The sequence below is a fragment of the Scyliorhinus torazame genome, chromosome 7, assembly GCF_047496885.1.
Source record: "Scyliorhinus torazame isolate Kashiwa2021f chromosome 7, sScyTor2.1, whole genome shotgun sequence".
Classification (NCBI taxonomy): Eukaryota; Metazoa; Chordata; class Chondrichthyes; order Carcharhiniformes; family Scyliorhinidae; genus Scyliorhinus; species Scyliorhinus torazame.
Genome location: NC_092713.1, coordinates 127011101 through 127033194, shown reverse-complemented (window position 1 = coordinate 127033194; position 22094 = coordinate 127011101). Strand labels below are relative to the sequence as shown.

At 50.3% G+C, this 22094-nt stretch overlaps 1 protein-coding gene across 1 annotated transcript in view; it reads left to right on the top strand.

Moving 5' to 3' along the window:
* LOC140426554 (complement factor H-like) overlaps positions 1–22094 on the top strand; it is a 254444-nt gene that overhangs the window by 153806 nt on the left and 78544 nt on the right. Inside the window, exons 9-10 of the mRNA XM_072511479.1 lie at positions 15399–15578; positions 17752–17922. Coding sequence (XP_072367580.1) covers positions 15399–15578; positions 17752–17922 — 351 coding nt within the window. The remainder of the gene's footprint in view (positions 1–15398; positions 15579–17751; positions 17923–22094) is intronic.

Below are 22094 nucleotides of genomic sequence, written 5' to 3'. Positions count from 1 at the left end.
AATACCTATAATACCACATTCACCCCCTGTTAAAAAAACGTCCGGCGGGGGTGGTGGCCAGCAACTTCAAAACATAACAACATGGTATAATTAGTTATGGAGGTACCGTAATACCCCCGTACAATGTTTAGTAACTATTTACATGTCTGGTAGCTATGTACATTCGGTGTTTTATATATACAGATTACAGTTAAAATGAAGCAATCAGTCGATCGGGGGCCCTGGTCGTCCTCTGTGATCGTCGGAGCCTCGGTGGTGACTCCAGTGGAGGCTCGGGCGTCTGTGACTCCAGGGGCATGGCTTCGTTCTCTATGACAGCTTTGTCACCCCCAGGCGGCGCTGGTGGGGAAAACGGCTGACCTGGGAAGGGAGCACCTGCGGGGGGGGCGTCGGTGGGTGGGGGGCCTAGGCAGGGGCGGCGGAAGGACCGATCCTCCTGTAAGGTGCTGCGGTGGAGGGGAGGGTAGGACTGGTGGCTGGAATGTACGTGGAGTTCTGGCAGGCGCCAGGCCCCGTAGGGAGTCCGTATCTTGTCGGCCATCAGGGTATGCCACGTAGGAGTACTGGGAGTTAGCATGGAGCAGATGGACCCTCTCGACCAACGGGTCCGACTTGTGCGCCCGCACGTGTTTTCGGAGCAGGATGGGTCCGGGTGCTGCCAGTCAGGTCGGGAGCGAGGTCCCAGAGGAGGACTTCCTGGGGAAGACAAGGAGACGGTCGTGAGGTGTCTGATTGGTAGTTGTACAAAGTAGTGACCGGATGGAGTTGAGAGCATCCGGGAGGACTTCTTGCCAGCAGGAAACTGTTCCAGACCGTGCCGTTCGCCCTCTCTACCTGTCCGTTACCCCGGGGGTTGTAACTGACCGTCCTGCTCGAGGCGATGCGCTTGCCGAGCAGGAATTGACGCAGTTCGTCGCTCATAAAGGAGGACCCCCTATCGCTGTGTAAGTAAACGGGGAACCCAAACAGTGCAAAGATGCTATGGAGGGCCTTGATGATGGTGGAGACGGTCATGTCTGGGCAGGGGATGGCGAATGGGAACCGGGGGTACTCGTCAATCACGTTCAGAAAGCCGTGTTGCAGTCGATGGAGGGGAGGGGGCCTTTGAAGACCATGCTGAGGCGTTCAAAGGGACGGGAAGCCTTTATCAGAAGCGCTCTCTCTGGCCGGTAGAAGTGCAGTTGCAGTCCCTGGTGGCTGTCCTGACCTCCTCGATGGAGTAGGGCAGGTTGCGGGTCATGACGAAAGGGAAAAAGCGAGTGACCCCCGGGTCGCAGAGGTCTTCGTGGAGGGCTCGGAGGCGGCCCACTTGTGCGGTGGCACATGTGCCGCAGGACAGGGCGTCAGGAGTCTCATTTACCTTCCCGGGACGATACAAGATCTCGTAGTTGCAGGTGGAGAGTTCGATCCTCCACCTCAAGATCTTGTTGTTTTTTATCTTGCCCCTCTGTGCATTATCGAACATGAAAGCGACCGACCGTTAGTCCGTGAGGCGAGTGAATTTCCTGCTGGCCAGGTAATGCTTCCAATGTCGCACAGCTTCTATTATGGCCTGGGACTCCTTTTTGACTAAGGAGTGGCGGATTTCGGAAGCATGGAGAGTACAGGAGAAGAAGGCCACGGGTCTGCCCGCTTAGTTGAGGGTTGCCGCAAGAGCTACGTCAGACGCGTCGCTCTCGACCTGGAAGGGGAGGGACTTGTCGATGGCGTGCATCGTGGCCTTTGCAATGTCTGCTTTAATGCTGCTGAAGGCCTGGTGGGCCTCTATCGAAAGGGGAAAAACTGTGGTTTGGATCAGGGGACGGGCCTTGTCTGCGTAGTTGGGGACCCACTGGGCGCAGTAGCTAAAAAACCCTAGGCAGCACTTCAGGGCCTTAGAGCAGTGAGGGAGGGGGAACTCCATAAGGGGGCACATGCGTTCAGGGTCAGGGCCTATAACTCCACTTCGCACTACGTTGCCGAGAATGGCTAAACGGTCGGTGCTAAAAACGCATTTATCCTTATTGTATGTTAGGTTAAGGATCTTTGCAGTCTGGAGGAATTTTCTGAGGTTGGTGTCGTGGTCCTGCTGGTCGTGGCCGCAGATGGTGACATTATCGAGATACGGGAATGTTGCCCGTAAACCGTACCGGTCAACCATTCGGCCCATCTCGCGTTGGAAGACCGAGACCCCATTAGTGACACCAAAGGGAACCCTTAAGAAGTGGTAGAGCCGCCCATCTGCCTCGAAGGCAGTGTATTTGCGGTCACTAGTGCGGATGGAGAGCTGGTGGTCGGCGGACTTGAGCTCCATCATGGAGAAGACCTTATAATGCGCGATCCTGTTTACCAGGTCGGATATGCGGGGGAGGGGGTACACGCCCAGCTGCGTAAACCTGTGGTTGGTCTGACTGTAGTCGATGACCATCCTATGCTTCTCCCCGGTCTTTACCACCACTACTTGAGCTCTCCAGGGGCTTTGACTGGCTTCAATGACCCCTTCCCTCAGTAGCCTTTGGACCTCTGATCTAATAAAGATTCGGTCCTGGGCACTGTAGCGTCTGCTCCTGGTGGCGATGGGTTTGCAATCCGGGGTGAGGTTCGCAAACAGGGAAGGCGGGTCAACCTTAACGGTCGCGAGGCCGCAGACAGTAAGGGGGGTTATAGGGCCGCCAAATTGGAAGGTCAGACTTTGAAGGTTACACTGGAAGTCTAAACCCAGGAGTGTAGCCGCGGGCAGAGGTGGGGAAGGACGGAGAGACGGAAATTTTTGAATTCCCTTCCCTGGACTGTGAGGTTTACTAAACAAAACCCCTTTATCTCCACTGAGTGGGAACCGGAGGCCAGTGGGATTTTTTGATTAACAGGGTGGATGAGGAGGGAACAGCACCTTACCGTGTCGGGGTGCATGAAGCTCTCCGTGCTCCCAGAGTCAATTAGGCAGGACGTCTCGTGGCCGTTGATGAAAACAGTCGTTGAAGCGGTTGAGAGTGTTTGAGGTCGAGATTGATCCAGAGTCACCGAGGCCATCGCAGTAGTTGAGACTTCTGTTCAGGCAATGTGTGGTCGGCCGAGCTGGGGTCCTGGGGGCCCATCCAAGATGGCGTCTCCCATTGGTCACAAATGGCCGGGGGTGCACAAAATGGCGGCGCCCGTCCCTCAAGCGTGGTGTCCGTGGAACAAGATGGCGGCACCCGGGATCCGCACGTGGCCCTGGGATATGGGGGTGGCCGTGACCACTGGCTACACAGAGTCGCCGCTGGAGACCGCGGCCACTGCTCGGGCCTGACATACCCCCACGAAATGGCCCTTTTTGCCACATCCCCTGCAGGTGGATGCGCGGGCTGGGCAGTGCTGGCGGGGGTGCTTGGCCTGCCCGTAAAAGTAGCAGCGGGGCCCCTCAGGGTTGGCAGGCCGCCTTGCAGCGCAGGCCTGCAGGGGAACGGAAGTCTCTGGGTCGGCCTCTGCGGGGTTCCACGCTGCCCAGGGGGCTGCCGCACGGTAGGGAATGTAGGCGTGGGCGTTCCTGGAGGCCACGTCCAGGGAGCCTGCAAGGGCCTGTGCCTCCCTAAGACTCAGGTTGTCTTTCTCTAACAGGTGCTGGCGGATTTGAGATGAAAGCATACCTGCTACGAAAGCGTCCCAGCCTAACAGTTCCGTGTGCTCGCTCGTCGAAACTTGCGGGCAGCCGCAGCTTCTGCCCAGCACCAGGAGTGCGCGATAGAATTCCTCCAATGATTCCCAAGGGGTTTGCCGTCTTGTTGCAAGCAGGTGCCGGGCGTAGACCTGGTTTACCGGGCAAATATAGTGTCCTTTTAGCAGCTCGATTGCTGCATCGAAGTCTTCCGCTTCCTCGATGAGGGTGTAGATCTCCGGGCTCACCCTTGAGTGCAGGACGTGCAGTTTGGCTCTCCCGTGGGTGCGTTTTCTGCCGTCTCAAGGTACACTTTAAAACACGCCAGACAGTGCTTAAAGATCGCCACTGAGTTCGCTGCGTGGGGGCTAAGTTGCAGACACTCCGGCTTGATTCGAAGCTCCATCCTTTCTTCTTAAAATCTAGCTTATTAAATTGATGCACGATCAATCACCATTAAAATGAGGTTGTAGTACAACTGAAGGCTTTAATGAGCTAGATGTTTCCCCCAGCCGCTCAGGTACAGAATGAGGGCTGCTGGGACGGCACGGGTTCTTATACCCCACCTATCAGTGCGGAGCTATTATGCACTCTAGCCAATGGCAAACATATAGGTTCTACCAATGGTACTTCAGCCTCTCAGGTACCGTAATACCTATAATACCACAGCAGGTACTATGGTCGGCGCAGACTTGGAGGGTCGAAGGGCCTATTCCTATGCTGTATTGTTCTTTGTTCTTTGGAACAACCCTATTATTTCTACATTTATTCAGAATCTGCTTGCATATCTGTTCATCAACTTCCCATTGAGAGGCCTGTAGTACACCCCTATCATAGTGACCGCCCCCTTCCTGTTTCTGAGTTCTACTCACAGTGCCTCATTACTTCATTCTTCAAGATGTCCTCCCTTTGTGCAGCAATAATATGTTCTCTCAGTAGTATTGCAACTCCCCCACCTCTTTTATCTTCCCCCCTGTCTTGCCTAAAACACCGATATCCCGGAATATTTAGCTGCCAGTTCTAAACCAACTCTCCATTACCGCAACCACATCCGAGTCCCGCGCATGAATCAAGGCTCTAAGTTCATCTGTCTTACCTGTTATACTCCGTACATTGAAGCAGATACACTCCAGACCTCCAGGCCCACTGAGTTTGACCTCCCCCAGCCTGCCCTTCCTCTTAGCTAGCCTGGCCCTGGTACCATGCTGATCCCCAATCTCTACACTTGCTGGCTTACTGTTCTGATTCCCACCCCCCTGCTATATTAGTTTAAACCCACCCGAACTATACTAACAAACCTCCTAGCCAGGATATTGGTGCCTCTCCAGTTCAGGTGTAACCCGTCCTTCTTTACAGGCCCCACATTTTCTGGAAGACATCCCAATGATCCAAAAAACTGAAGTCCTCCTTCCTGCACCAGTTCTTTAGCCATGTGTTCAGCTACACTGTGTCCCTGTTGCTAGCCTCAGAAGCACATGGCACAGCGTGTAATCCTGAGATTACTACCCTGGAGGTCCTGCTTTTTAATCTTCTACCTAACTCCTGAAATTGCCATTGCAGGATCTCAATATTCTTTCTACCTATGTCATTGGTGCCAACGTAGATAATGACCTTTGTCTGATTTCCCTCCCGTTTTATGATACGTTGTAGGGAGGGCTCAGGTGGGACCGGCAGCATTCATAATAGTCAAAAGCAAACAAAAGGAAGAGAGTAGCTCACAGACATCCAGGACCCTGGCACCAGGAAGGCAAATAACAATCCTGGAATCCCTTTCGCGGCCACAGAAGCGCCTATCTGTGCCCCAGACTATTGAAACCCCTACCACTCTTGATTTGCTACGCGGCAGGGCTAATCGTGCTGCCTTCGCTCTGGCTACTTCTGCTGCTGTCGCCTGATGATCAGCATCCAAAATGGCATACTTGTTAGATAGGGGGACAGCCATAGGGGACCCCTGCGCTGTCTGCCTACCTCATCTGGCGGTCTATCGTCGTGTACCTTGGGTGTGACCACATATCTGCAATCTATAACAATTTCAGCTAACTGTGTGCTCCTCAGTGCTTACAGCTGCTGCTCTACCAATCCATGCGTTCCGTGAGCTTCTGCAACTAAATGCACTTCCCACAGATGTAGTCCTCAGGGACACTTGAAATGTCCATGATGCCCCACATCATGCAGGAGTAGCACACGACCCTGCCAATTGACATCTCTCTCCCTCTTTTGATTGTTAGATTAAAAACTAGATATGAGTTAGGCCCTTAATAAAAATTTACTGCTGCTGCTTTCACGAATAGGCCCCCAAACATTTATGTGTCTTCTGATTACTACAGGTTGTTATAAAATATTAAATCTAGCTTGCTACCCTCAAGTAAGTGTGAGGAAACAAAAACAAATCACTTACCTCAGAATGTACTCCGGTGAGCCTAGGAATGAAAAGGTTAAGGACACCAGTCATCTGATTTATAGAGAACCAATCAGGAGCCGCTCTCTCTTTTGCATTTCCGACGTCTGCAGAAGGCTCACCTGGCGCTCAATTTAAACACCTACCGGACACTGCTCCCGCAATTCCCAGCTGCTCCTGGGAATGCACTTTGATGCGCTGCCCTCCGGCTCCTCTCGCGCTCTTTTAAATCTCCGGCTCCTCTCGCACTGTTTTAAATCTGCGGCTCCTCACACACTCTTTTAAATCTCCCGGCTCCTCTCGCGCTCTTTTAAATCTCCCGGCTCCTCTCGCGCTCTTTTAAATCTCCGACACCTCTCGCGCTCTTTTAAATCTACCGGCTCCTCTCGCGCTCTTTTAAATCTCCCGGCTCCTCTCGCGCTCTTTTAAATCTACCGGCTCCTCTCGCGCTCTTTTAAATCTCCGACACCTCTCGCGCTTTTTAAAAAATATATATTTTATTCAAATTTTTTGGCCAAACAAAACAATACAAAGGTTTTCCTTTTTACAACAATAAAACAGTATAGATAACAGTGGCCATTTTTAACAAATAAATAAATAATATATATATAAACTAAATGGCAACTGCCATATCAAAAATAATAACTCTCCAAAAATAAAATCAAACAATCCAATATACATAGCCTAATACAAATATCTATACAAAAGCACCCTGAGGACCCGCCCGGGCTCTCCCCCCCACCCCCCCCCCCTCCCCCCTGGGTTGCTGCTGTTACCTTCCCATTTCCTTTATCGTTCTGCGAGGTAGTCAATGAACGGTTGCCACCGCCTGGTGAACCCTTGAGCCGAACCCCTTAGTGCGAACTTTATCCGTTCTAGTTTTATAAACCCTGCCATGTCGTTTATCCAGGTCTCCACGCCCGGGGGTTTGGCTTCTTTCCACATAAGCAATATCCTGCGCCGGGCTACTAGGGACGCAAAGGCCAAGACATCAGCCTCTTTCACCTCCTGCACTCCCGGCTCTTCTGCAACCCCGAATATAGCCAACCCCCAGCCTGGCTCGACCCGGAGCCCCACCACCTTCGAAAGCACCTTTGCCACCCCCACCCAGAACCCCTGCAGTGCCGGACATGACCAAAACATGTGGGTGTGGTTTTCTGGGCTTCTCGAGCAACTCCCACACCTATCCTCTACCCCGAAAAATTTACTGAGCCTTGCTCCCGTCATATGCGCCCTGTGTAAAACCTTGAAATGTATCAGGCTTAGCCTGGCACACAAGGACGACGTGTTTACCCTACGTAGGGCATCAGCCCACAGCCCCTCCTCAATCTCTTCCCCCAGCTCTTCTTCCCATTTCCCCTTCAGCTCATCCACCATGATCTCCCCCTCGTCCCTCATTTCCCTGTATATATCCGACACCCTACCATCCCCCACCCATGTCCCTGAGATCACTCTATCTTGAATCTCCTGCATCGGGAGCTGCGGGAATTCCCTCACCTGCTGCCTCGCAAAAGCCCTCAGTTGCATGTATCGAAATTCATTCCCTTGGGGCAACCCATATTTTTCCGTCAGCGCTCCCAGACTCGCAAACGTCCCGTCTACGAACAGATCTCTCAGTTGCACAACCCCAGCTCTCTGCCATGCTCCAAATCCCCCATCCATTCTCCCCGGGACAAACCTATGGTTATTTCATATCGGGGACCGCACTGAGGCTCCCGTCCTTCCCCTATGTCATCTCCACTGCCCCCAAATTTTTAATGTTGCCACCACCACTGGACTTGTGGTGTATTTCTTCGGGGAGAACGGCAGCGGCACCGTCACCATTGCTTGTAGGCTGGTTCCTTTGCAGGACGCCTTCTCCAATCTCGTCCACACCGCTCCCTCCCCTTCTCCCATCCACTTACACACCATTGAGATATTGGCGGCCCAGTCGTATTCACTTAGGCTCGGTAGTGCCAGCCCCCCACTATCCCTGCTACGTTGCAAGAACCCCCTCCTCATTCTCGGGGTCTTCCCGGCCCAGACAAAACTCATGACACTTTTCTCAATTCTCTTGAAAAAAGCCTTCGTGACCATCACCGGAAGGCACTGAAACACAAAAAGGAATCTCGGGAGGAATACCATTTTGATTGCCTGCACCCTACCCACCAGTGACAGGGGCACCATGTCCCATCTCTTAAAATCCTCCTCCATCTGTTCCACCAATCTTGTTAAATTAAGCCTATGTAAGGTTCCCCAACTCCTGGCTATCTGAATCCCTAAGTACCGGAAATCTCTTGTCACCTTCCTCAGCGGTAAGTCATCTATTCCCCTGCTCTGCTCCCCCGGATGCACCACAAACAACTCACTCTTCCCCATATTCAATTTGTACCCCGAAAATTCCCCAAACTCCCTAAGTGTCTGCATTATCTCAGGCATCCCCTCACTGGGTCCGCAACATACAGCAATAAATCATCTGCATACAAAGATACCCGGTGTTCTTCTCCTCCCCTGAGTACTCCCCTCCACTTCCTGGAGCCCCTCAGTGCTATGGCCAGGGGCTCAATCGCCAATGCAAACAGTAACGGAGACAGGGGACACCCCTTCCTCGTCCCTCTATGAAGACGGAAGTAGTCAGACCTCTGTTCGTGACCACACTCGCCACCGGGGCCCTATACAGCAGCTGTACCCATCCGATATACCCTTCTCCAAAACCAAATCTCCTCAGCACCTCCCACAGATAATCCCACTCCACTCTGTCGAATGCTTTCTCGGCGTCCATCGCCACCACTATCTCCGCCTCCCCCTCTGGTGGGGGCATCATCATTACCCCTAGCAACCTCCGTATGTTCGTGTTCAGCTGTCTTCCCTTAACGAACCCAGTTTGATCCTTGTGGACCACCCCCAGGACACAGTCCTCTATCCTTGTCGCCATCACCTTAGCCAGGAGCTTAGCATCTACATTTAAAAGGGAAATGGGCCTGTAGGACCCACACTGCAGCGGGTCTTTTTCCTTCTTCAAAAGGAGCGATATCGTTGCCTCCGACATAGTCGGGGGCAGCTGCCCCCTTTCCCTGGCCTCATTAAAGGTTCTCGTCAAAAGCGGGGCCAATAGGTCCATATACTTCCTATAAAATTCCACCGGGAATCCATCCGGTCCCGGGGCCTTCCCCACCTGCATGCTCCCAATCCCTTTTACCACCTCCTCCATCTCAATCTGTGCTCCCAGTCCCACCCTCTCCTGCTCCTCCACCTTAGGGAATTCCAGCTGATCCAGGAAATGCATCATTCCCTCCTTCCCTTCCGGGGGCTGAGCCTTATATAACCTCTCATAAAATGCCTTGAACACCCCGTTCACTCTCTCCGCTCCCCGTTCCATCTCTCCCTCCTCATCTCTCACCCCACCTATCTCCCTCACTGCTCCCCTCTTCCTCAATTGGTGGGCCAGTAGCCGACTCGCCTTCTCTCCATACTCATACTGTACACGCTGTGCCCTCCTCCACTGTGCCTCTGCCTTACCCGTGGTCAGCAGGTCAAATTCCACATGTAGCCTTTGTCTTTCCCTGTACAGTCCCTCCTCCGGTGCCTCCGCATATTGCCTGTCCACACTCAGAAGTTCTTTCAGCAATCGCTCCCTTTCTTTACCCTCTTGCTTCCCTTTATGTGCCCTTATGGATATCAGTTCCCCTCTAACCACTGCCTTCAACGCCTCCCAGACCACTCCCACCTGAACCTCTCCATTGTCATTAAGCTCCAAGTACCTTTCGATGCACCCCCTCACCCTTAAACATACCCCCTCATCCGCCAATAAGCCCATGTCCATTCTCCAGAGTGGGTGCTGTTCTTTTTCCTCTCCTATCTCCAGGTCCACCCAATGTGGAGCGTGGTCCGAGATAGCTATGGCCGTGTACTCCGTCCCTGTCACCTTCGGGATCAATGCCCTTCCCAAAACAAAAAAGTCTATCCGTGAATATACTTTATGAACATAGGAGAAAAATGAGAACTCCTTACTCCTAGGCCTGCTAAATCTCCAGGGGTCTACTCCTCCCATCTGCTCCATGAAGTCCTTGAGCTGCAGCCGGCCTCCTCCCGGTCCTGGACCTCAATCTGTCCAGCCCTGGGTCCAGCACCGTATTAAAGTCTCCCCCCATTACCAACTTTCCCGCCTCCAGGTCCGGGATACGTCCCAGCATACGCCTCATAATTTCTTTAGGTGTGTGAGTACCCATGCCCTTTTAATCGGCCCATTCAGCCCTCTCACGTTCCACGTGATCAGCCGGGTTGGGGGGCTCTTTACCCCCCCCCCGCCCTTGTCGACTAGCCATCCCCTTTTTTAACCCAGCTCCTCACCCGGTTCCCACGTACCCATATATCCCCCCAACAGCGCCCTCCCGCCTCGACCACCCCATCCCATAACAGCTCCCCCTTCTCCTTAGCAGCAGCAACCCAGTTAACCCCCCCACTCCCCCCCTCCGCTAGATCCCCCTCTAGCGTAGTTGCACCCCCCATGTTGCTCCCAGAAGTCAGCGAACTCTGGCTGACCTCGGCTTCCCCCCTTGTCCTCGGCCCCCACTGTGCGAGGCCCCCTCCTTCCTGCGTCCCCATTCCCGCCATAATTACCATAGCGCGGGAACAAAGCCCGCGTTTCCCACTCGGCCCCGTCCCTAATGGCCGGCGCCCACAGTTCCTCATACTCCACCCCCCCCCTCAACATGGGGAAGAGAGAAAAGTTCCAGGATCGCAAAATTAACAAATTGAAAAAACCATCCCCCTCCCCTTTTTTCTCGCCCCACATAATCACCCCACCACTTTGTCCCAAAAGTTCTTTCTCTTGCCCGACTATTCCAGCTTCTCGTCCACAATGAATGTCCACACCTCTTCTGCCGTCTCAAAGTAGTGGTGCTTCCCTTGGTGTGTCACCCACAATCTCGCCGGTTGCAACATTCCAAACTGGATCTTCTTTTTGTGAAGCACCGCCTTAGCCCGATTAAAACTTGCCCTCCTTCTCGCCACCTCCGCACTCCAATCCTGGTATATGCGGATCACTGCGTTCTCCCACCTACAGCTCCGAGTTTTCTTCGCCCATCTGAGGACCGTCTCTCTGTCATTGTAGCGGAGAAACCTCACCACTATCGCTCGAGGTATTTCTCCAGCCTTCGATCTTCGCGCCAGAACTCGATAAACTCCCTCCACCTCCAAGGGGCTCGTCGGGGCCTCCGATCCCATTAGCGAGTGAAGCATCGTGCTCACATATGTCCCGACGTCCGCCCCTTCTGCGCCTTCGGGAAGACCCAGAACTCTTAGATTCTTCCTCCTCGAGTTATTCTCCAGTACTTCCAACCTTTCCACACACCTTTTGTGCTGTGCCTCGTGCGTCTCTGTCTTCACCACCAGGCCCTGTATTTCGTCTTCATTTTCAGCAGCCTTTGCCTTCACGACCTGAAGCTCCAGCTCTTGTGTCCTCTGCTCCTCCTTTAGCCCTTCAATCGCCTGTAATATCGGGGCCAACAGCTCCTTCTTCAACTCCTTTTTCAGCTCTTCCACACAGCGCCGCATGAACTCTTGTTGGTCCGGGCCCCATAACAAGCGGCCACCTTCCGACGCCACCTTGCTTTGAGCTTCCCTTCCTTGCCACTGCTCCAGAGGATCCTCCGCAATCCGGCCCCTATCCTCTCCCTTATCCATGCGTGTTCGGGGGGGATTCCCTTCTGGTTTACCGCAAAGTGTTTTTGGCTGTTTAAATTGCCATTGGGGCTCCTATTAAGAGCCCAAAAGTCCATTCCAACGGGAGATGCCGAAACGTGCGACTTAGCTGGTCATCGCCGCATCCAGAAGTCCTCTCGCGCTTTTTAAAATCTCTGAATCCTCCTGCCCTCTTTTAAATCTCCCTGTTCCGCTCACGCTCGAAAGCACAATTTTTGATGATGACTCGACTCTCTTCCTTTTGTTTGCTTTTGACTATAATGAATACTATCTGTTCCACCTGAGCCCTCCCCTTCATTTATGAATTTAAATAGCCTTGTGACTGTCCTATTTATTTTTTCTGCTGGGACCATGGTCCAAGCCCAGTTCAGGTAGAGCAACGTCCCTTCCTGTTCCAATACTGGTACCAGTGACCCATGACCTGGTACCTTACTTTCCCACACCCAGTCCTTCAGCCGCATGTTGACCTCTCTAATTTTTTTCCCTCTGCCAATTTGCATAGGGCTCGAGTAATAATCCAGAGATTACAATTTTTGAGATCCTATTCTTAATTTAGCTCTTATTTCCTAGTACCCTCCAAATGGGACCTCTTGTCTACTCTTACCAAGTTATTGTTCCCAACATGGACATAATGCCGGTGTGCCCCCCCCCCCCTCTCCCCCCAGCCCCCTCCAATATCTTTCCAAATCTTTTCAAGTGGGTCCTCACGCAGCAGATACACATCATATGATGTGGGGCACTCGTTCCTGCTTACTGAGAAGAGGAACATGCATTTATAAAGTACCTTTTATGATCCCCTAATTAATACCTCCGTTACAACCACCACATAACACTCCCCTTCCTTCTCACTTTGGACAACATCCTGATTCAAGGTGCCATGATCTACATTTTGTCAGCCAGTCCTGCTGAACTGTCTTCATATTTAGCAAGCACATTTGTTCCTAATGAATAGAATTTGTTTTTGTGGATTCTTGTTCTCTAACTTACCTATTACCCATTCTATCATAACTATCAGTTACACTAAACCTGTTTTGGACCTGCACCTCTCTGCAGCACGTGATTAAAGTCAGCATAAATTGTCTCAATATTGCTCCCCTTCCGTTCTGTGTCACAGTCTCTCCTACTTGCACTCCAGCTCAAATGACTTGCCAGTGAGATTCAAGTCAGAGGCATCTACTGCAAATGTGTTCAGTTCAGATAGTCTCACTATCCACAAACTTCAGTCTGGACCCACAATCTGCTCTAACTTGACCGGAATTGTCCGGCCATTGGAATTCTCTTTTCCCACCGGCAATGCACCCCCGCTCATGAGTTCCCCGGCAGCATGGGTGGCTTCAATGGAAAATTCAATTGATAAGCAGTGGGAAGAGAGAATCCCGCCACCAGTGAAAAGTGTGCCTCCGAGAAACACATGGCTGGGTGACCGGAGAATCCCGCCCCATATGGCTATTATTTATACCTAATTTTTAATTTGTGAAATTTCTTTCCTTTTTCTGCACACTAACTTACACCAAGTACCAAAACACTAAACATATATTTTTCCGTACTTACTGTCTCAAGCTCTCATGAACCACTACAGGTATTGGAGTAAAAAGCAGCATTACCCCTAACTCGGCATTAAATTCCAAATTTTTGCAATCTGTATATGATGCACTCCATTCTGCGATCACCTTATGCATTAGCAGATTCTTTTTTTGAGTAATATTCAAGTTACAAGACCTACAGAGTCACCATTTATTTTTTTATTTTTGTTCATTGTCCATGAATAACACAGGAGATATCAATTGGTCCAAGTATAGTATATACTACACAAAGAATAAAGAACCATACAGCACAGGAACAGGCCCTTCTGCTCTCCAAGCCTGTACCGGTCATGATACCAACCTTTGCCAAAACCCTCAGCATTTCCTTGTGCCGTATCCTTCTATACCCATCCTATCCATGTGTTTGTCAAGATGCCTTTTCAATGCCGTTAATGTATCTGCTTCCACAATCTCTCCTGGCAACGCGTTCCAGGCACTCACCACCCTCTGCGTAAAAAATCTGCCTCGCACATATCCTCTAAACTTTGCCCCATGGACCTTGAACTTATGCCCTCTGGTGACTGACCCCTCGACCCTGGGAAAGAGTGCCTGCCCATCCACTCTATCCATGCCCCTCATAATCTTGTAGCCATCTATCAGGTCACCTCTCAACCTCCATGTTTCTCGTGAAAACAGTCTCAGTCTATTTAGCCTCTTCACATAGCTAACACCCACCAGACCAGGCAACATCCTGGTACACCTCCTCTGCACCATCTCCAAAGCCTCTACATCCTTCTGGTAGTGTGGTGACCAGAATTGTGCGCAATATCCCAAGTGCGGCCTTACCAAGGTTCTATACAACTGTAGCATGACTTGCCAGTTTTTATACTCGATGCCCAGTCCAATGAAGGCACGCATTCCATATACCTTCCTGATTACCTTGTCCACTTGTGTTGCCACCTTCAAAGATCTGTGAACCTGGACGCCCAGATCTCTCTGACTTTCTATATTCCTAAGAGTTTTACCATTCAGGGTATATTTCCCCTCTATGTTAGACCTACCAAAATGCATTACCTCACATTTGTCCAGACTAAACTCCATTTGCCATTTCTCTGCCCAAGTCTCCAACCTATCTATGTACTGCTGTATCTTCTGACAATCCTCAATACTAACTGCCACTCCACCAACCTTGGTGTCATCCGCGAACTTACTAATCAGACCGGCTACATTTTCCTCCAAATCGTTTATGTACACCACAAACAACAGAGGCCCCAGCACAGATCCCTGTGGAACACCACTAATCACAATCTTCTATTCAGAAAATCACCATTCTACTGCTACCCTTTACCTTCTGTGACCGAGCCAGTTCTGCATCCATCTTACCACCTCACCTCTGATCCCGTCTGACTTCACCTTTTGTACCAGTCTGCCATTTGGCACCTTGTCAAAGGCTTTACTGAAGTCCATATAAACAACATCCACTGCCTTCCCCTCATCAATCATCTTTGGCGCCTCCTCCAAAAACTTGATCAAGTTAGTAATGCACGACCTCCCCTTCACAAAACCATGCTGTCTATCGCTTATGAGTCCATTTGTTTCCAAATGAGTATAAACCCTGTCCCTGAGAATTCTCTACAATAATTTACCTCCTACCGACGTGAGGCTCACCGGCCTATAGTTGCCAGGATTATCCCTGCTACCTCTCTTAAACATTGGTACAACATTAGCTCTTCTCTAGTCCTCTGGGATCTCACCTGTAGCCAATGAGGATACAAAGATGCCAGCCAAGGCTCCAACAATTTCCTCCCTTGTTTCCCTCAGTATTCTGGGATAAATTCCATCTGGGATTTGAAATAGTTTTTGTAAATTTCCACAGGTTGTATATATTTTAGATCATTATCATGTTCCTTGAGATAATGCCAATGTATTATCACAAATTTATTCAGGTGCTAATATTAGATAAAATTTGTGATTAAATTACCAAAACTTTTCAAAAATCAACAGGTTTTGTCTATTTTGGCTAAGTATATTTTGAAGACAAATATGATCTTCCAGTTCATATAAACATAGAATCAACTACTAACCAGTATTCTGCTGATTAATACTAAACCATTTCCAGCTAAAGAAGTGAATGGCCTATGCATCTGTCTGATGGAAATAAAATCAATTACTGTTTCCATAGGTCCGTGCTCAGCTCCACCAAGTCTTGCCGATGGTCGTTTTCTGTATGGAAGCAGTCAATTCCCCAGTAATTGGAAAGGGAACTATCAATGTAACTATTATTTTAAATTACAAGGCAAAGGCGAAATAAAATGCATCAACGGTGAATGGTTTATCACGGACTCTATTCCAGTCTGCATCAGTAAGTTATTTTCATAATTACTATAATCAACTGTAAATTATAACAGAATGTGCCATTTGACAAATGCTTGCAGATTTGCCCATGGTAACTGTCAAAAAATAGGGTTGTTGGTCCAACTGTTTCAATTAACTTAAAGCAACCATTAAGGTCAGATTCTGGCTTGCTGCATTGGAACCAAACCTACGGATGGAATTTTCCGTTTTTCTTCTAAGTACTGGACCATGTGAGAAACGTGGTGTGCAGCATGCTGGCTGCACAGCTGGCCTTTCTCGCCATATTGTCTGGCACTTAGATTCCCGGGGGCATATCCCATGTAATCACCCTGGCTGGTGGGGCTTGAAGGAGCCGGCAACATCAGACTTTGTTTTTAAAGGATGCCCCAATCTCCGGTCTTAAAATAAAACAACCCACCGACACGAAGATCCCACCCCATATGGAGCTCCCCAGATGAACACCAAATGTGGGCAGTGCCAGGGTACTGCTGAGGCCACGTCTATCTCCACCCAGGTACTTACTTACCTGTGGGCCTCCAGCATGGTCTCTTCAACTGATTCACATTCTTCCAGACCTGTTGTAAACCTCGTCGACGTGATGTCATGAGGACAAGGGAGAAAATCCCAATGTATGCGAGCAGCATTGTAGCACAGTGGTTAGCACTGTTGCTTCACAGCACAGGGACCTGGGTTCGATTCCCAGCTTGGTCACTGTCTGTGCGGAGTCTGCACGTTCTCCCCGTGCCTGCGAGGGTTTCCTCCGGGTGCTCCAGTTTCCTCCCACAAGTCCCGAAGGACGTGCTTGTTAGGTGAATTGGCCATTCTGAATTCTCCCTCAGTATACTCGAACAGTCGGCGTAGTATGGCGAGTAGGAGATTTTCACAGTAACTTCATTGCCGTGCTAATGGAAGCCTACTTGTGACACTAATAAAAATTATTATCATTATGACAGCGAGGAGCCTACTAATGTGATGATGAGGTTCCCAACCTTTCTGGCCGGGAACCTTGTTACATCAATGGTGGGGGGCAGGGACGATCTGCTACGAGATCTCGCAGGCAAGAATCCGTTGTTGTCCTCTCATGGAATGTTTTGCCCACATCAAAAGCCCCAGCCCTTGTTTCTATCTGAGAATCTGACTGTTCCTTCAAGTACATCTTTTAATTCATCAATAATGTTCATATCCACATGTCAATTATAAAGAGGTGGCAAAGTTAGGCCAATCCGTTCGTGGTTTGTTCTTAGACTAACACGAAACATTTCCTCAACACATGGAAAATGTGTTAAAGGTAGATTACATTTTTGCACTTGACTTTCAAGAGTGGACTATTTTAAGCAATACTGTTTTTGTGAAAAGAAGAATTTGCATTTATAAAAGTGTATTTTATAATCTCAGGACATGCCTAAATAAGCACTTGGCAGCCAATGAAATACTGAAGTCAAATCAGAGCCATCATAATTGGCAATGTGGCTTAGATGGTTAAAGCGCCTGTCTTGTAAACAGAAGATCCTGAGTGTGAGTCTCAGCCATGCCTTCATACATCCGGTCAAAGCAACCATTTGTGGGTGGCACGGCAGCACAGTAGTTAGCACTGTTACTTCACAGCGCTAAGGTCCCAGGTTCAATTCCCGGCTTGGGTCACTGTCTGTGTGCAGTCTGCACGTTCTCCCTGTGTCTGCATGGGTTTGCTCCGGTTTCCTCACACAAGTCACAAAAGACGTGCTGTTAGGTGAATTGAACATTCTGAATTCTCCTTCTATGTACCCAAACAGGCGCCGGAATGTGGCGACTTGGGGCTTTTCACAGTAACTTCATTGTAGTTTTAATGTAAGTCTATTTGTGACAATAAAGATTATTATTATTAAAGATTATTATAATGTATGACTAACTGATGAGACAATCAGTATATAGCTGCTTTAATGCTGCTGTGCTACCCCTCAAGGCTGTTAATGAGCTGTCATCTGTAAAGCTTTCTCAGCTGAAAGCAGTGTGCGAGAGCAGGCATGGTCGGTGATGACCTGACAAAAATGGGGCATGACTTAAGAAGGGAAATATAAAATGACGCAGAGTTAAATAAAATAGTTTGGTCTTATCACAAACAGCTGATATGTTTTAGTTGTACTCTGTAAAACTAATCAAATTTACTAAAGCAAAGCTTGATCCAAACATTTACTTTTCAGCAACGAAATGTGAAAAACCACCACAATTACTAAATGGGAGATTTGAACCTGTGCAAACGAGTTATAGACAAAGACAGGAGTTGACTTACAGATGCAATGATGGCTATGAACTTCTTGGATCATCTAGGGTGTTTTGTGGTCCTGATTGGCCAGGGACACCTATTTGCAATGGTAAGCACAGTTTAAAAAAATAATTCCAATTAAGGGGCAATTTAATTTGGACAATCCACCTACCCTGCACATCTTTGGGTTGTGGGGGTGAGACCTACGCAGACATGGGGAGAATGTGAAAACTCCACACGGACGGTCAACTCGAACCCGGGTCCCCCACACTGTGAGACAGCAGTGCTAACCACTGTACCACTGTGCTTTCCGATAAGCACAGTATTTAAAAAATTTGTTGGATACCAACCTCTCTTAAACAGACCCTTTTATAAGATGTTTCTGGAGATTTTAACCATTTTATCAAAGTACGAGCACGGTGGCACAGTGGTTAGCACTGCTGCCTGACAGCACCAGGAACCCATATTCAATTCTGACCTTGGCTGACTGTGTGTGGAGTTTATTTCCTCCAGATGCTCTGGTTTCCTCCCACAGTCCAAAGATGTGTTGGTTAGATGGTTTGGTCATGCTAAATTGCCCCAGGATTGCGTTGGTTAGGTTATGCGGTGGGGGAGTGCACCTAGGTAAAGTGCTCTTTCGGAGGGTCAGTGCTGACTTGATGGGCCGAATGGCCTCTTCTGCACTGTAGGGATTCTATGATTCTATGAAAATATAGGATTCAAATAATTGCACATGCCTTTGCTTTGAGAAATCCTGTCTGCTTGAGGATATTTATTAAGAGGGAAACAAATACAGTTGAATATTTATAAACAAATCTGCAACAACCAACCAATATCAAGATCCTATCCTGCAATTGCTAACATCCAACATTTTGTTATTAAAGTCTTACAAGTGCCCATAGTTCCACAGAAAGTCCTGCACCCTGACTTTTCAGTAATGCATGTATCTCAACATCTTTAATATGCTGCATTCTTCGCCATCATTTTCAATGTGTTAACACCTGATTGCAAAAAGATTGCACACCCCCTCTTCTTTATGAGTTCTATGCCCAAAGGCAGGACAAACCTACAACACCGCAATCTCTACCAAGGGTAGAGCAAGGAGGTACCGAATCTACCCCAGCCCAGACCAATATCAAATCCTGTTCTGTGGGCATGGAGCCAGAGTTGCTGTGGCAATATACACATTTACATGCATGTTATGGCCTGGAGCAATGGGTAGTGATGGTCCAAGCTCCAATTTCTTTCCATCACACAGTTGACCAGGAATCTCTCCTTTTACTGCCTGCCATTGACATACGTTGGTACGATTTACAAGCAGACACTTGACGGGCAGCACTGTAGACCAGTGGTTAGCACTGTTGCTTCACAGCGCCAGGGACCTAGGTTCGATTCCGGCTTGGGTCACCGTCGGTGCAGAGTCTGCACGTTCTCCCCGTGTCTGCGTTGGTTTCCTCCGGGTGCTCTGGTTTCCTCCCACAAGTCCTGAAAGACGTACTTTTTAGCTAAAATGTACATCCTGAATTCTCCCTCTGTGTACCTGAACAGGCGCCGGAGTGCGTCGACTAGGGTAACTTCATTGCAGTGTCAATGTAAGCTTACTTGTGACAGTAATAAAGGTTATTATTACCTGGTTGGTTCCATTATGAATTCACATTCACAGGTGCTGAAATAGGACTTGCATTTGGAGGTTCTGGCAATAGGCAGGAATGCAGCCCACTGTGTCACAAGACCTCATTCTCATCCACCCTTGCCCCTCTCTAAACCATGTGGTGCTATGGAGTATTCCCATAATATATTCCATGCACTTTCCTTGTCATGGAACTGGAGATCGTTAATGACCAGCCCAAATGTCATGACCTTAATATGGCCAGTGTCATAATATACACCAGTATATCATGGTGCAGACACACACACACACACACACACACTGATGGACACACAGTGGGACCAATCAGCATACACAACACGGCAGCCAATCACCAGTGAGAGCACAAGCACTATAAAGACAGAGGACAGGAGAGTTCCCGCTCATTCTAGTAGCAGCCAGCTCAGAGCTCACAGCCTGCAACGCAGACATTCACCATGTGCTCAGTGCATCACCTGGTTAGGACTAGGCAAGGGTCAACAGTTAAAGCTGGTATTGCATTTACCCACAGTTCAAGTATGTCAATATAGTTAACCTTATAATAAAATAGAATTGCACCACTTCCAGTGTTGGTGACCTGTTTGTGATCCAGAACACCCAACACATCAGCCAGAACTGTATGCTTGAAAGGAGACAATATCATTGCACCACTTGTCCATCAAAAGGCATCTCTCACATTGACGTCTGACCCCATGAAGACATTGGGCTGGATTCTCCAATTGCCATGCCAAAATTGAGTTCAGCGATCGCCCGGAGTATTCCTATTTCCGCCGGAATCGGGGCGGCAGCGTTTTTGAGATGCTCCGCCTCCTCCAAAATGGTGGGCACAATTCTCCCATCAGGAGACTAAGTCCCGACGCCGGAATGAAAAACCGGAGTGTTTCACTCCGGCGTCGGAGGCCGTTCCCAGCCCCCTATTCTCCTGCCCCCGGGGGGCTAGGAGCGGCGCTGCGTCATTTATGCACGCCGGGCCTTGGCGCCGCGTAAAAGTGGCACCGCGTAAGTGACGCGACCGGCGCCAGGCAAATTACGTCACCCGCGTATGCACTGATTGGCCAGCGCCAACCCGCACATGCGCAGTTGCCGTTCTCCCCACGGCCGCCCCGCAAGAAGATGGCGGATCAATCTTGCAGGGCAGCGGAGGAAAGGAGGTTCTCCTTCGGAGAGGCCGGCCCACCGATCGGTGGGCACCGATCGCGGGCCAGACCCCTTTTGAGCCCCCCCCGGTGCAGGAACACCCCTCGCCCCCCCACAGGCCGCCCCCACAGCGTTCCCACGCTGTTCCCGCCGGCAGCGACCAGGTGTGGATGGCGCCGGCGGGAACCTGTTCTGTTGGGCAGGCCGCTCGGCCCATCCAGGACAGAGAATCGCCACTCGCCCATTACCAACGGCAAGCGGCGATTCTCCCAGTGGCCAGCCGTGATTCGCGCCGCACCGGTTTTGGGGGGGGGGAGTGGGAGAATCGCGTGAGGGCGTCGGGACGGTGTGGCGGGACTCGCGCGGCACCCGGGCGATTCTCCCACCCGGCGTGGGGGGGGAGAATTCCGCCCGGTGTACTCGGGGAGTATGCCGCACGCCGTATGGACAGCCATGGAATGTCACTTGAGGCCCTCCCTTGATGCTCTGCCCTGATGGGCCGAGTCCCCGACGGTATGGGACATGGGTGGTCACACCGTTTGGGGACCTCGCGTGGCGGCTGCGGACTGAGTCCAGCGCCGCCATAGTCGGGGGGGGGGGGACCGTTCCTCTGGTAGAGGGTGCTTCAGCAGGGGCTGGGGGGACTGGTAGGGGGTGGTCCTGGGGTGGCGAGGCTGGTTACAGGGGGGCAGTTTTTGGCTGGCCGGGTCCATGCACGGCCGGCGCCATGTTGCACCGCGCGGCCGCCACAGCCCGTCGCAGTGTGCGGCCACGGACCCGGCCATTCTCCGGCCGTATCCGCAGGTAAAGTCGGGGGCTTTACGATGCACGACTGCTAGCCCCCCACTCGATGGAGGATTGGTAGGGGGGTGGCGCGGACATTCTGGTCGTAAGACCAGACCAATCCTGCAGAAGTAACAGAGCTGTTGTCATGGGTGACTTCAACTTCCCTAATATTGACTGGAACCTCCTTACTGGAAATGGTTTGGATGGAGCAGATTTTGTCAGGTGTATACAGGAAGGATTCCTGACTCAATATGTAGATAGGGCGACTAGAGGGGAGGCCATATTGGATTTGGTGCTTAACGAACCAGGCCAGATGGCAGATGTCTCGGTGGGAGAACATTCCAGTGACAGTGACCACAACTCCTTGACCTTAACCAGAGTCATGGAGAGGGAAAGGAACAGACAGTATTGTCGTGTTAGGTGTTCCGATGCACAAATGATCCAACACGGCTGGAGATGGTACAACTCTGTTTTATTGTCTTAAACAATGATAACTACTAACTGCTGGCTTAGGTTCGTGCTTCACCAGCTAACCTGTGGACCCAGCCCTATCACTATCTTGGTGAGGCACTCAGCACATGGTCTATGTCTGAGTGGCACGCTGTGAGCTCTGTGCTCTGAGCTATCTCCTGGTAGAATCAGCGGGAACTGTTGTGTTCCCTGTTTTATAGCGCATGTGCTCTCACTGGTGATTGGCTGCGATGTTGTGT